Genomic DNA, 16,939 nt, shown 5'->3' on the forward strand with positions numbered 1-16,939 from the left:
TTTCCATTATAACGAAGACCTCACTATCAGCTCAAAACTGTACCTTTACCGAAATGGTTAACAAAAGTTTTCATAAAAAAACCAAGTTAGTACATAAAGTATCGAAACCAATGTTATGATGTTGGTTATGACTTTGGTGAGATCCACGTTATAATGGCAGTGGAGAAAGATAGGAGAAAAACGTTGCCGATCCTCTGTCTCGTCAATGCCTTCTATAGACGGTAGCTGATACAGGTTTATTGATGTAATAATAACTGTTCATTCTCGTTTAAAATAATTAATTATATTTTATCAAGCAAGAGAATATATTTTTCAATAATTTCATGGTGAATTTTATTAATCAAGATGAATAATTTTGTTAATTCCACAAAATACGATCTGGCAACAGAGGAAAGCGAGAGAGAGATAGCGCTATCCGCTTTGTTGAATGATAGACAAGGAGAGCGATACCATTGCTAATCAAACACTGCCATTATAACGTGGACCTCACTATAGTCATTTCTATCATGATGAGGTGTTAAATGAATGATAACACATTGTTAGCCCGAATGGCATGATATTATATCAATCACATTTATTATTAGTAATATAACAGATGAAAGATTGTTAGTAATATATGGTATGCGGTTATAATAGGATAACACCGTAATAAAAATATTATTTGTTGTTAAATAATTGCCTTCATAAGCCGGTTAAACTCCAAGACTCATCTTTTGCTGCTCTGTACCCCTGAAAAAAGAATAGAAATCAATATTGAAATTTATATTTTAATTCCCAAAAACTCTTCAAAGAAAATGGAAATCTTATTGAAAAAAAAATCGGAAATTGATTGAAATTCACATTTTAATTTCCATAAGATCTTCACAACCAAATAGAATATGAAATTATGTACATTCTATAAAATCAGTTCTGTTGATTTTAAAATTAAAAAACTGTGCATCACTTGAACGTGGTTTTCATTGGTAGTGTTGGTGGTAGAGCTCCCTGGGCAAGTATCAACTATCTTGTGAACTCTCCCAATAAAAACGTTCATGGTAGAGTACTATTTTTCAGTAGAGTAGAATGTGATAGCACCGTGAGATAGTACTCTACCACTTGCCTTCCCCCACCGCCGCTTCTCACTCTACTCTACCACTACTATGCTAATGAAAACAGTCTTCAACTAGTGAAGTAGTCAGAGTAGAGTATTGACAATTTAAGGTTAGTTCTGTTCACTAGACAACAAACTTCACCTACTATTCTCAAATGTAGTGAAAACAATTACTCGACCAAGTGAGTAGAGTAGAGTTCGTATGCCAGTTACTCGACCACTAACTCTACTAGTGAAAACCAGGCTTGAAGCCTGGTTGCACAAAAGCCTGTTAAGTTTTAACCGTGATTAATTCCACGAGAACCAATCGAGGAAGGCGTTTTTAGAAAGACGGTTTCTATGATCGTTTATCGTGGAATCAATCACGGATAATATTTAGCCAGCTTTTGTGGAACTGGCACTTACTGGATTATCCACTTAATTGGAAAATATTAACATATTGCAGGGAATTCTGCAGAACGCGAAAAACAAACTCAATTCTGACTTGATACTAGCTCATTTTTCACTTTATTGGTAAGGAATACTTGTATTTATGTGAGAATGAACAAATCAAAGTAGGTCTATCCTTTTCTAAACATTATTCTATTCTTTACAACATGTTTTGACTCATAATATCAATAACTGACTTGGAACGACTCAATTATTATTGAAACATACTCGAAAATTGAGTTTTAATTTGAAACTTTTGAGAAATAAAATTATGTTTGTAGAGTTAATATTAGTGTTGTGAGAATTTTCCAAAATTGAAAAAACTTCGAAAATTCTCAAAAATCCACTTATAAAATGAAGTGAATTTTTTGACAATTTCTCGAGTCTCTTCAAAACACAAGTTTGAAGAAGTGTAGCCCACTTTGATTTTTATTTTTTTAAATAGTTTATTTTTGCTTACTTGACAGGAATGCGAGGGGTGAGCCTTGTCATACTGGCCCATTGGCCGTCGCAGAGGTCATCGAAGGTCATCTGGTCAAGGGGCTTGCCCCCAAGGTCACCTGGCCCCCTGCAGGTGGGCGTAGAGTCCCAAACTATAGCACTGTTATTCCTCAACCAACTACAATCCACAAAAACATGAACATTTAAAAACAAAATGAAATTGAAAACGACTATAGTGAGGTCCACGTTATGATGGTGATGGGGAAAGATGGAAGAACTGCGTCGCCGATTCTCTGCCTTGCCACTGCCTTCTATAGAGGATAGCTGATACCAGTATATCTGATGGAATATTAACTGTTCATTTAGACCAGCTCTACAATGAATTAGGTGTGATAGACACAAGACAGCTCTACTCTCGGCAAATAGTTAGCGAATTAAACAAAATCTTAGAAAGCTTTCAACATAGGAACCACACAAGAAATATAATGGCCGATTTCCGAGCTCGGGATCTATCTAAGTTCCAAATGTTGAACAGCTGTAGTCAGAAAATTGGCTTTCCGAAACGGGGCGTAGTCGTAATCGACGTTCTAATTATATTCCGAAGAACTATAAAATTGAACACAAAAATAAAATGAAGAGAGAATAGTGTAGAGCTTCAGCTATTTCCATTTTGAATTTTATTTGAGAATGTTTTATTCCGTCAAGGAAAAACGTTTCCAATTAAGGAAATGAGAAAATAAAGTTCTTCATGAAAACTAAGAACTCCGCCCCGTTTCGGAAAGCCAATATTCTGACTACAGCTGTCTAAAGTCTAGAACTTAGACTAAATCCTGAGCTCGGAAACGGGCTCTCAACCTTTTTAACACGCGATATACCAACGACACATCAACCACCTATCACCAAAACTCTTCAATTTACTCGGCAGAGAATCGGAAACGCTGTCTCCTATCTTCCTTCACTACCATTATAACGTCGACCTCACTATATGAATATTATCGTACAGGCACATCTTGTCTTGTAGTCAAGTAGATAAATTTCATGTCGTGATATAAGTATTTTATAAGTGTAAAACATCGAGTCGAAAAACACACTTTTCATAATAATTATTCATACAAAAATCCGATCTAGTAATATATTTCACAAAGGCACATAAATTCCGCACTATCCTACACTTAAGAAAGAATAATACTGACTTCAAGCTTCTTTCGACAATATTAACGGAAATTAGAAACGTTTATTTCCAACCTTGGAGTTCATTATCACATAGACTTTAAAATCTTCACTAAATACACCAAACGTCATTTCCTTTCAATAATTTACATTTTTCCTGTCTTATTCCATTGTAGATTATACTGAATTCATTTTCTTGTTCTTGAATTTTTTCATCGTAGCTTTGGTAGTGACGTTTTTTATCTCCATGCTCCTCCATGATCCCATCTCAATTTCCTAATAATATTTTTATTTGGAAGCCATCACAAGCCCTGACACATGAATTCAGCTGTACATCATCAAAATGATAGGGAGAGAGAAAATAAAGTAACCTTGTGCTATTCCTCTCTCAAATTTAGATATGGTCCGAAATAAGTTAAGTCTTGTAGTTGTTCTCTCCACAAAATTTTCAGTTGTCAACTATTTTCACAATATAGTTTTTAAATTTAGATTTATATTTTCCAATATGTGGTTTTCGCCATTAATTCTCTCTTGAAACTCAGTATCGAGATCATGTCTCACATGACCACCTTCTCATTTAAAGAAATGGATTTGCGAGGGTCAAAGATGTTGAAGCGACAGAGTAATTTTTCATTTCAAATAGAATCCCCGACGAATCCCACTTTCAAACTATTCTTGTAAAAGGAATATTCAGCTGTTTTCATGATTTTCATGTATCACATGATCACCTTCTCATATTAAAAAATGAATTCGGAGGGTCAAGAATATTGAAGCGACACAGTAATTTCACTTTCCTTGCCCTATTACCATAGGTAAGGAAAGTATTGCTTTCCGAAAAAAATTAAGGTACCCCAATTCCTAAATTTATATACGTTTCAAGGTCCCCTGGGTCCAAAAAAGTGGTTTTTGGGTATTGGTCTGTATGTGTGTGTGTGTGTGTGTGTGTGTGTGTGTGTGGTTGTGTGTGTGTGTGTGTGTGTGTGTGTGTGTGTGTGTTGTGTGTGTGTGTGTGTGTGTGGTGTGTGTGTGTGTGTGTGTGTGTGTGGTGTGTGTGTGTGTGTGTGTGGTGTGTGTGGTGTGTGTGTGTGTGTGTGTGTGTGTGTGGTGTGTGTGTGTGTGTGTGTGTGTGTGTGTGGTGTGTGTGTGTGTTGTGTGTGTGTGGTGTGTGTGTGTGTGGTGTGTGTGTGTGTGTGTGTTGTGTGTGTGTGTGTGTGTGTGTGTGTGTGTGTGTGTGTGTGGTGTGTGTGTGTGTGTGTGTGTGGTGTGTGTGGTGTGTGTGGTGTGTGTGTGTGTGTGTGTGTGTGTATGTGTATGTATGTGTGTATCAGTGTATGTGCGTCTGTGTACACGATATCTCATCTCCCAATTAACGGAATGACCTGAAATTTGGAACTTAAGGTCTTTACACTATGAGGATCCGACACGAACAATTTTGATCGAATGCAATTCAAGATGGCGGCTAAAATGGCGAAAATGTTGTGAAAAACAGGGGTTTTCGACATTTTCTCGAAAACGGCTCCAAAGATTTTGATTAAATTCATACTTTTGAAAGTCATTGATAAGCTCTATCAACTGTCACAAGTATCTGTAAAGATTTCAGGAGCACCGCCCCATCTATGCAAAGTTTGATTTTAGAATCTCAATTATCAGGTTTCAGATACAATTTGAACAAAAAATTTCAAGTGGAAAAGATTGAGCATAAAAATCTCTACAATTAATGTAGAACACTAACATTTTCACCAAAAATTGAAAATAAGCTCGAAATTCGAGAAAATAAGATTATTCAATTTCAAACTGTTGGCAACTGTTGATTCTATTATCATTCACTATGAAGAGATAGCAGACTTTGTGTGTCTGCAGCGCTATTGTCCTGTCACCAGCTGGCTCAGATGTTAGAATTAGTAGACTTGAGATGCTCGTGAACACTAGCGTCAGGTGATCAATTTTCAAAACGGCAAGGAAAGTTGTGTGAGTGCGCCACACCAGATTTTTTCATCTCGAATAGAATCCCCAATGAAACCCACTGTCAAATTATTCTTGTGAGAGAAATATTCAGCTGTTTTCATAACTTTCATCAACTTTGTATAATTGAAATTTGCAGGTTTCAAAGACTACAACAGTTCTAGGGCGAGTTCCAACCCAGGGACTCACTAGTATAGTGTTTATACAATACATCAGTATTCACTTACTTGGCTAGATAGAGTATATTGCAGTCACAATGCCAGGGGTTTTTCGCCAGCTTCATGGACACAAGATTCGGCAGGAAACTCAAGCAGTCAGCTGGTAGGAACTGGAATTTGTTGCTATCCAGTTGTCTGCAAAAATTCAATTGTCAATGAATTAACCTGTTTCGGACTATGTGTAACCTTATCTGAATTTCTGAGAGATGAATAGCACAAGGCTACCTTATTTTTTCTGTCCCTATCATTTTGATGATGTTCTTATCGTATTGATTAATAAAGAATGAAGAATTTATCGGAATCATTGATTGCAATTCCATCCATAACTCAAATTCTAAATTATAGGTCCGATTGCACAAAAGCCGGTTAAATTTTTATCGTGATTAATTCCACGAGACTAATTAGAGAAGGATTTTTCGAGAAGAAGGCTTGTCTGATTGGTTCTCGTGGAATTAATTACGAGTGAAATTTAACTGGCTTTTGTGCAACCTGCACATAGTGTCTGTAATATGATTGTGACATAATTAATTTTTATTGGCTGTCCATTCTTTATCCTTCATTCATTCTTACATTATGTATATTATTGAAATGATAAGGAGAAGAAAGATTTGAGTTAACCTCATACTGTTTATCTATCAAATTTAAAATAATAAGATTAATTTACTCAGAAATTTTTTGTGTAGTTGAAGTTGATATTGTGGTAATTATTAATATTGAACGAAAAAGTCTAAGAAATTGTCAAAAACCACAGTTTTGTTGATACTTAGAAATTCTAAGTATCAATAAATCTGTGATTTTTGACAATTTCTAAGTCTTTTTCATTCATTACTCGGAAATAGTTTATGTCCTGTATTTCTCCACTTTCACAAAGCAGATTTCTTCAAATTCAGATGTTTTAAAACCAAGTAAACTATTAAATTTATGTATCACACTTTATATCACTAAAATAGGAAATGCTCACATGTTGAAAAAAACTTTGAAGAAGGTCAGAAAAAAGAATCATCATACTTTCATTTATTTCATTTCATTTATTGTATAAAATACTATAATCATAATACAATTATGACATTGGAGGAAAAACTAAGCTGAGCCTGTACTATTTCTCTCCAAAAATTTTGATAAAATGTTAATGTTGTCCAAAAGATAAGGTTATGTTATCACACACTGCTTCGTTACTTGATTTTCGGTCCAGGAATGATGGTTTAAAATTTTGAATTTTGAAGGTTGATCTTATACTCTAAATGAATCACAGAATGTATCACAATAAATTAAAAACTATAGAAATATTGCACTCATTTAAAAAATTTTAATACAAAATCAAAAACCTACTCACTATTTGTTATTCACAGCTGAAAACTTGTTTCGCTTATTATACTCTTGCTTTATTACTATTCCATTTCATATTTTCTTTTTCATTTTATTATTTCACTTCATTACCACTATTTTTATTGCCGCTATTATCCAAATTAAATAATAAAATCTATGAAAACGGTTTGAGAGCTGAAACTAGAAGTATTTATATGGAAACGTTAGGAAAAATGGTACTATGTAACTATAACTATCCTTATTTAATAATATAAAATCCTTATTCTTGGGAACATAATAAGCTCTGGTTGACGTGTGGTGTTCTTTGAACCATTGGATCCGTTTCTTCAAACATCTTATAATAAACAAATCACGTAGCCCTATTAGAATACTTTGCTAGTGAATAATGAATTCATTCAGTGTTTAATACCACTCATAAATCGCTTTCATGAATGGAGATTAACTTCAAAGCTTTCCCATTCATCAGTTTCCACAATTTTTGTGACAATGGGCAGCTCCATTCATGTGATTTTTGTGACAACAATGGCAGGTTCATTTATGAAACTTGTAAGTTGTAGTAGGAAGAGAGTAAACGTCCTTTACAGAAACTGAAATTTCTGATGCAAAAATGTTGTTCATCATGTTGATAGTTCAATAAAACTTGACTTTTATCGTTAGACGGCCTCCTGTATTCATAGAGAGGGAACGCGGAAATACCTCAATATAACAAGACAAGGCTCCCTGATAACAATGTAATATCATATCAATAGCGTCTCCTGTAATATGAGAGTGAGAAAGCGTGAGAGAGTGAGAAAGAGAGAAAGTGTGGGAGAGAGTAATAGATTGAGAGAGAGAGGAAGAGAGAAAGTGTGGGAGATTAGATTAGATTTCTTTATTTATGTGTGTTACAATATTTACTGGCTTATACACTAATTTACATTAAATGACGATAATGCTAGTTATTCAACGAATTCTACAAAATATAAATAATCAATCAATGAGAATAAAGATTTGGATGCAATTGGAATAACGATGATATAATAATGTGATGTAACTTCATAAATCATACAATTTATACAATTAAGTATTTTATACAATAAATGAATGAATGAAAATCGACGGTGTTTCAACAAATAGTTGTCGATTCTCTTAGAAGGATATAAAATATCCTTCCCATCAACACACGACCGGGAAAGAAAGAGAGAATGTGTGGAAGAGGGAGTGATAGTGTGGGGGGGAGAGAGGGAGTGAGAGAGTGTGATAGAGTGAGTGGAATAGAGAGAGAGAGTGTGAATGACAGAGAGTTCCCCCCGTATTATCAGACGTGTAAACATGGAGGTACGGGAGAAGAATCCTATAAGATTTTTTTCAATTTTGTTCGTTCACGAAAATTTTATTATGAAGAGGAGGAGATTATTATAAAAAGGAGAGGATGAAGAAGAAGAAGGAGAAGCGGAACAAGAACACGATCAAGAATATCAAGAGTGGGAAAAGAAGAAGGAGAAGAAGGGAGAGAAGACGAAGAAGAAGAAGGGTGAGAAGACGAAGAAGATGGAGAAGAAGGGTGGTGGGACGAGGAGGAGAAATAGGAGAGAGAAGGGTAAGAATAAGATAAAGAGGAAGAAGAAAGAGACAGGTGACAAAGAAGAGGGAGAGGTCAGCAGAAAAAGAAGAGAAGCAGGTGAGAAGGTGGAGGAGAATGAGAAAGAGTTTGGTGAGACGAGGAGGAGGAAAAGGTGAAGAAGGGAGAAGTAGAGGAAGAGAAGAAGAAGACAAAAAGAAGAGAAGCAGGAGAGAAGGAGGATGAGAAAGAGAGGAGTGTGGTGAGACGAGGAAGAGGAATTGATGAAGGAGGGGGAAGAAGAAGAAAAAGAAAGAGACAGGAGTAAAAGAAGAGAAGGAGTAGGAGGAGGAGGTATTGGAGAAGGAAGAGGAATAAGAAGAATAAGAATGAGAAGATGAAGAAGAAGAAGAAGAATAATAAGAAAAAGGAGAAGAAGAAATATCAGAAATGGCAGGGAAAGCTGAGAGCATAAGAATTTTTAGGTTAGAAAAGGATTGTGAATGAGCCGAAGCAGCAAAGAAGAAAGATCATAGCATAGTCTACTTTGTCGGACCAATATCAGTGAGAAAAAGCAAGGAATGGCATTGTCCTACATTTTGCAAAGCTCAGCAGAATTTGACCCACTTCTTGAAGGCGCGATCAAAATACAATAATATTTGATGTCACAAACAATGCCTCTTGTTGTCACACTGGGTTTATGCGATTTCCATTCATCCTCTATTTTTTGCATAGCTCAGCTTTTTTGATGATTGAAGTGTTTTATAGCATAGAATATTTAGATTAAAATTATAATTGCAGTATTTGATTAAAATTGGTGCTGCTTGCCTAAGCAGATGGTGCTATTTTTTTCTAGCTCTGCAACGTTGCTAGGTCCTTTTTTTGAATGTAGATATATAATCAATTAACAAAACATTCTATCTCGATCAATGAATATTATATTTTCTTTACGAATAAAATATAATTAATTATTTTCAACAAGGATGAACAGTTAATATCATATCACATTACCGGTAGCAACTATTTTCTATGGAAGGGAGTGACAAGGCCGAGAATCGGCAACGCTGTCTTCTGGCGGGTATGCGACTAGGTGCCACTCCGACTACTTGACACCCCGACTACTTGTCGGTAAATTGGGGTACCTTATTTTTTCGGAAAGCAATACTTTCCTTACCTATGGTAATAGGGCAAGGAAAGTAGAACCATAAGATCACGAAGTTTGAGCAATTTTTATTTTTCACAAAAAATTGAAAAAACCATGGACTGAAATCATCGTGAAACACACTGAAACAAGGAGTATCTCAATTTGCTGGAATTTGGTCATAATTATCTTCTGAACGGTGAGGAATTTTACAAATATGATTCCAGATTCGTTTTTCTCGCATCAAAGACCATAAGATCAAGAAGTTTGAGCGATTTTTATTTTTCACGAAAATTTGATGGTAATCATGGACTTACCATCGTGAAACACACTGAAACAAAAAGTATCTCAGATTTGGTTGAAATTTGGTCATATCTCCTGAACTGTAAGGAATTTTGCAAATATGATTCCAGATTCGTATACGTGTATAAGTCAATTCTTTTCTTTATTGTATTATATAACAGATGCAACGTTTGTTAACCATCTGTGGTACATTGGGATGAACCCCTGGAGGTCATTGACCCCCCACCGAGCATTGAATACAGCCGAGTGCCTACTGCCTGGTTAATTGTATTAGCCGGCCCGATAATAATTAATCGGCGTACGAGCCAGCCATTGTATTTCACGGCCCACTGAGCCATTTGCCATTCGCTTCAGCCGTTGGCTAGCCATTGTGCATGCCATTTGTGTCTGCCACTGTATTATAGCAGCCTTAAGACTTCACTATAGCCTGTAGATTGGGGTGTCATTCATATTGTCTGGAATTTGCAAGTATTCCAACTCTCTTTATCCGTGTTTATTACCTTGGATTTTCAAAACTAAAGGTTGACAAGACAGAGGGTCGCCAAAGCTGTTCTTATATCTTTTTCTACTGCCATTATAACGTGAACCACACTATAGGAGAAAGGAGGATAGAAAATTCCATAGTGAAGGCAGTAAAGAAAACTAGAGAAGTTAGAGAAGTACTATCGATTGGAGGAAGGACAAAATATGGAAACAAAAGAAAATTGGAGAAAAGAAAGGATAATGAAGACTGAGCATGCAAGTTACGGCCCGAAAAGGAACTGTGAAGAGATGGAAGGAGATTTGGGGGAGGGGCGGAAAGACCGTGAGAAAAAGGGACAGGAGGAGATGAAGGTTATAATCGGAAGGAGAAAATCATGAGAAAGTATAAAATCTGGGTGAAGAGAAGAATTTGGAATAATTATGAATGAAAACTTGATGGGAAAGAGGAAAAAGAGGACAAATCAGAAGAAGCGAAAGGAGAAGAAGACGAAAAAGAAGAAGATGAATTAATAATAATAATAATAATAATAATAATAATAATAACAATAATGAAATAATAATAATGATAATAATAATAAACATAAGTTATATTGGGATCGGTCGGTGCTGACAGACAGAACAGTTGCTCATAATAGGCCAGATATCATCCTCATGGATAAGGTAGCCAAGGAAACAACACCAATAGATGTTGGCATACCATGCTGCCACAACTTGGACCAGTATTATAATGAAAAGGTCTCCAAGTACCTTCCCTTGGTTGCTGAGATCAAGGATGTCTGGATGCAAGAAAAGGTCACAATTGTTCCTGTCATTATCTCCACGGTTGGAGTTGTAACTAGAAAAGTGTCAGCAAATCTTTGTCAGATGGGAATATCGAAAAGTGCAAAATATGCCATGAAAAAAGCAGTTGTTCTCAGCACAGCATCCATTGTGAGATCATTTTTGAACATTTCAGTTTAGTAATGCACCAAAGTCTTGCCAATGGCCGACTTTGACTGCAATAAACACTCACTTGTCATGTGATGAATGAAATGATAATGATCATAATAATAATAATAATAATAATAATAATAATAATATAATAATAATAATAATAATAATAATATAATAATAAGGAGAAGAAGAAGAAAAATACAGGAAAGAGTGATAAATAGAGAGAGAGAGAGAGTGATAGAAGGGAGAGAGAATAGAATAGAATAGCTGCCTTCATTTTTCACCTGGGAGTGCGGAGTTAGGGCGCAGCCGGCCCTCTCACACTCTACCCTCCAATAGAACGCTCAATAATTACTAGATTAAACAAATCAAATTTAGGGGAAAAAATACAAACATACAATATCACAAACAAGGTAAATAAATATTATTGAAATACAAAATAATAATCAAAGGAGAAAAAATATTATAACAAAACCTAAATTATAATTAAGATATGAATAGAAATTAAAGAATAAAAACTGAAAAATAATACAATGCTACAAAAGAAGAAGTTGAAGTAGAAAAAGAAGAAGAAGAGGAATTAAGAGAAATAATAAATATTGAATTGTTTTGACCAAATGAAGAAAAAGAAAGAAAACTGGCCAATGAACCATGTGCTAGGTCCAGCCACTCACACCTCCCCTGATCTACCTGAAAACGATTTCTGTCTCTGAGATTGATTGATTGATTGAGAAAGAGAGAGAGAGAGAAGGGGGAGAGAGGAAGAGAGAGTTTGATAGTGTGAAAGAAAGACAAAACTAAGCAAGAATTATGTTTCCAGAAGCGAGAAATAGCCTTCCTTTCTCCCAAACCAAACAACTGAGCAAGAATGCAAACAAACTTGTGCAGTAGTGTAAACGTATTTCACCTAACCTACTTACTTAGAGCCCATTTACTCTAGAGCCATAATTTATTATTGTAAAGTCAGTTGTTTAAACAGGACCCAATGCATTATGACTGTTATTCAAGTCAAGGAGTTGGAGACCTAAGGGTCACTTAGAGCTGAGTGTGGGAAAACTAGAGTGAGGTCCACGTTATAATGGCAGTGAAGAAGGATAGGAGAACAACGTTGCCGATCCTCTGTCTTGTCAATGCCTTCTATAGACGGTAGCTGATACAGTTTATTGATGTAATATTAGCTGTTCATTCTTGTTTTAAATAATCAATTATATTTTATCGAGCAATAAATCATATTTTTCAATGATTTCATAATGAATTTTCATAATTGAGATGAAATATTTTGTCAATTAATTATCAATTCTACATTGTTGAAAGACGATCTGGAAACAGAGGAAAGCGAGAAAGAGATAGCGCTATCCGCTTTGTGGAATGATAGACAAGGATAGTAATACCATTGCTAATCACCCATTGCCATTATAACGCGGACCTTAATCTAGAATAGCCAATCTATGGTCAATTTCTTGTTGAGGGTTACAGGTATTCACTCGTAAGTTGAAAATCAGAGTACCCCTTTTTCAATATATATATATATATATATATATATATATATATATATATATTATTATATTATTATCATTTTCGGCGACATGTTTCATTTTGAAGTCGAATCTTGTAGTGAAGAATGAAAAATTGATTAAAAAAGGAGGAAACTTTGATTTTCATTTTGTATGTAACCAATATGGATATTATCTATAAGAAAGGTCCACGTTATAATGTCAGTGTTTGATTAACAATGGTATGCTATCCTTGTCTATCATTCAACAAAGCGGATGGCACTATCTTTCTCGCTTTGCTCTGTTGCAGGATCATCTTTTAAGCATGTGGAATTGATAAATATTCCATCTTCATTATGAAGATCAATTTTGAAATTATTGGGAAATATAATTTCTTGCTCATTAAAATATAATTGATTATTTCAAACCAGAATAAACAGTTAATATTAGACCTGTATCAGCTACCGTCTATTAGAAGACATTGACAAGACAGAGGATCGGCAACGTTGTTCTCTCATCTCTATTTACTGCCATTATAACGTGGTCCCCACTGTAGTAATAATCATTGTTCTAAATTCATTGCATGGAGGCAAAGCAAATAAATGCATTGGAATATTATCAGATGTAAGGTCCGTTCCCAGTAACTACATTGGAGACTTGGGTCCCTCAACAAGGGAGAAATTTTATAGAAAACATAGTCTGAATAGAATAGAATGAGAGAGAGAGAGAGAGAGAGAGAGAGAGAGAGAGAGAGAGAGAGAGAGAGAGAAGACGATGAAGAAAGGTGTTGGAGAAATACTTGATAAAGAGAAGAGTTTAGTTAAAAACAGAGAGGAAGATGAGGAGAGGCATTGAAGAGAGAGATAGGTCTGAGGAAGAAAAAATAGGAGAAAAGGATAAGAATAGGAACGTATGAAATGAATGTGAGAGAAGGATAAGAATGGATGAACGTGGTAGCAAAGGGAAAAATGTAAGAGAGAATTGAAGAAAGAATATTGGAATGAAAGAGTGGGATGAGAATAGACAAGATACATCGCAAAATCGTGTTTGTTTTTTTGGACCTTCAAAACTATTTCTTCAATATTTCCTATTCTAGTGATAATAATGTGAAATGTATCTTCTATGTTTGGTTTTGAAGCATCTTAATTTAAAAATCTACTTTGTGAAAATAATTGAGAAAAGAGAATCTTGTGGAGTGAATAACTACAAGAATTAGCATATTTCGGACTATGTGTAACCTTATCTAAATTTGGGAGAGGAATAGCAGAAGATTACCTTATTTTCCCCGTCCCTATCATTTTTGATGATATACTTATTGTATGAATCGATAAAGGATGAAGAACAGATGTAAGAGAGAAAGGAGAGTGTTTATGAAACATAGTGAGAATGGGGAAAAAGGATGGAGAGTGGCGTTGAAATGAGAGAAAAGGCTAGAAAAGAGTTAAAATGAGAAGTTGATCAGATACGTGAAAATAGCCGGAAGAAATATTCCCCTAGGCACTATTACATCGTCCTGAAGAAACCATACTGTTCGAATTGCTATGCTCTCTTCAATCTGTAACCAACAACTTCTGGTCTTGCTTCTTTTGAGGTTTCTGATTTCATCGCCAAGTTTTATCCTTCTTCCTTCTCCCGTTCTTTCAATATTATCAGCACGGAAATAATTATTATAGTGAGATGCACGTTATAATGGCAGTGGAGAAATATAGGAGAACTAGCCGTCAGGCTCGCTTCGCTCGTCATATCCGTCAGGGAGCTCTGCCCCCTGGACCCCCGACTGGATCGTCCAAAAATGAGATCAACGAGCTCGCTTCGCTCGCCTGCATTTTCCATTTGTGCATGCTTCATTCCATCAGAAAGTCTAAGTACTGAGAAAACGCAGAAAAGCTGAGAAAAACATTGGAAAAACGCTAATTTTGGGTGTATCTTTGGCGTTATTTCAAATTTCTCCTAACACAACATTATTACACCCCAGCTGTGCTTCTGTAGTAAATTTGAACATTTTCTGTTCATTTGTTCTCGATAAAGCTGAGAAAGCGCAAAAAACGCTGGAAAACGCAGATTTTGGGCGTATCTTTGGCGTTATTTCAAATTCCTTCTAACACAACATTATTACACCCTAGCTTATCTTCTGTACTGAATTTGTACAATTTCTGTTAATTTGTTCTCGAAGAATCTGAGAAAAAGCAAAAACTGTTGATGTATTAATGGTTCATTCTTGTTTAAAATAATCAATTCAACAAGATAAATTATACTTTTCAATAGATTCATAACGAATTTCCATAATTAAAATATTATGTTAATTATTCTAAATTGTTAAAAGACGATCTGGCAACAGAGGAAAGCGAGAAAGAGATAGCGCTAGACAAGGATAGTATTGCTAATCAAACACTGCCATTATAACGTGGACCTCACTTTATTGTTCACAGACTGAGCACAAATTGTAGCGAAGATTGTACTTGATTGAGATTGATGATAGATTGGTGTGTTTCAAAACTCACAATTTCCTGAGATTGCGTAGTGGCTCGAAGACAGTGTGGCCCATGCTTGTTATTACATTGTTGTTTAGTAGCAGAGTGCTGAGGTTGTGTAGGCCGACAAACACACCGGCATCCAACCGGTGCACGTTGTTGCTGAACAGGTACAGCTTCTCAAGCTGACTGCACGCCCGGAAAACGCCCTCGGGAAGGCGTTCAATGTAGTTCTGTTCCAGGTGCAGTTCGCGAACCGACAGTAGGCTTGTGAACTCCTGGCCTCCGAGCTACGGAAAGTCAATGAAAATTGTTTGAAAACAATTAGGGCCAGTTTCCGAGCTCTGGATTCAGCTAAGTTGTAGACTTTAAACAGCTGGAGTCAGAAAATTGGTTTTCCAAAACGGGGCGTAGTCGCAGTCATTGTCATAGTCACGTTTGAATTAAATTTCGAAAAACTAGAAAATTGAACACAAAATAAAATAAAGAGGAAATAGTGTAGAGTTTCAGCTATTTTGAATTATTTAAGAATGTTTGATTTCGTCAAGTAAAACGTTTCCAATATTATAGAAATGAGAAAATAAAAACTACGACCACTGTTATAAAAGCTGCGACTACGCCCCGTTTTGGAAAGCCAATTTTCTGACTCCAGCTGTTTAAAGTCTAGGACTTAGCTGAATCCAGAGCTCGGAAACCGGCCCTTAGAATATTGCCAAAAATATTATGAAAGGAAAAAAAAATTGCCAAAAAATGAAACTTGAAAATGGTCAATGTAGGCCGAAACTAGTTGTTTGTAATGTTTTCAATAAAAGGGTACTCCATTATTTTATTAATATGTCGGGAAATAATCTTATTGCATGATGAATAATATGTATATGACATGAATATTATGAAGTATTGAATGCAAGAAACAAGTTATTTGTTTTCAATGTTCCCAAATGTTTTCAATGAATGGAAATGCTCTAAACAGTTTCAGGATTATCAATCGAGAATATGCATTAATTTGATGGAAAGAAATAACACATGAAAGGATTGAGGAAGAATGAGGAGAAGAGAAAGGAGAAGAAGATGAAGAAGAGGAAGGAAAAGAAGAAGAAGATGAATTGGAGAATAATAAAAAGAAGGATAAGAAAGGGAAGAAGAAGGATAAAAAGGAGGAGAAAAATGAGAATAAGATAAGGAGAGGAGTGAGATGGAAAAAATGAAGAAGAATCGGAAGTAGAATAGGAAAAAGATAATTATAATAATAATAAGAAGAAGAAGAATGAGGAGGAGGTGGAGGAGGAGGAGGAGGAGGATTAGGAGGAGGAGGAAGATGAGGAGAAGGACTAGGATTAGGAGGAGGAGAAGAAAAAAAAGAAGGAGAGAAAGAAAATGAAGAAGAAGAAATCTTGTATAATTGATTTCCATTCAATCACCGTTAGAATTGCAAAGACTTTTGTAGAATTGGGAGTTAATTTTTCTGCCAAATCATCTCACCGTAGATATCCAGTTTCCAGTCAGCTCGAGGAACGTGAGGTGTCTGAGACTGTCAAATAGTCCAGGTCTCAGAAATGTCAGCTGGTTGCGTCTCAAAGATAAGTAATCCAGGTATCTCAGGTCACGGAACACATCTAGAAATAGACAATAAATCTAAGAAAATTTGTAATATACCAAAAAGTATAAGTAAAAATTAGGAACTGAAAATTTTTTGAAGTGAACAACTACAAGACTTAAGCTATTTCGGACTATGAGTGGCCTTATGTAAATTCGGGAGAGGAATAGCATAAGGTTACCTTTTTTCTCTTCCATCATTTTTATGATGTACTTATTGTATCAATAAATGAATGAATAAATAAAGTACGAGCAGAATTTAATGTTAGTTCACATGGCTTTGGAGCTTTTAAACTGGATTTAGCCAGGTTAGTATCAATCTTCGTTCAGGAGAAGCATTCTCTCG

General features: G+C 35.5%; 1 protein-coding gene across 1 annotated transcript in view; it reads right to left on the reverse strand.

Annotated features, from left to right (window-relative positions):
* Positions 1-1,975: 1,975 nt before the first annotated feature.
* LOC111049106 (leucine-rich repeat-containing protein 15) overlaps positions 1,976-16,939 on the reverse strand; it is a 41,717-nt gene continuing 26,753 nt past the window's right edge. The window contains exons 8-11 of the mRNA XM_039438540.1: positions 16,480-16,613; positions 15,031-15,290; positions 5,320-5,445; positions 1,976-2,138 (exon numbers count right to left, since the gene is read on the reverse strand). Of these exons, the coding sequence (XP_039294474.1) occupies positions 1,976-2,138; positions 5,320-5,445; positions 15,031-15,290; positions 16,480-16,613 (683 nt within the window). The remainder of the gene's footprint in view (positions 2,139-5,319; positions 5,446-15,030; positions 15,291-16,479; positions 16,614-16,939) is intronic.

The sequence above is a fragment of the Nilaparvata lugens genome, chromosome 11 (genome assembly GCF_014356525.2).
Source record: "Nilaparvata lugens isolate BPH chromosome 11, ASM1435652v1, whole genome shotgun sequence".
In the NCBI taxonomy this organism is placed as follows: Eukaryota; Metazoa; Arthropoda; class Insecta; order Hemiptera; family Delphacidae; genus Nilaparvata; species Nilaparvata lugens.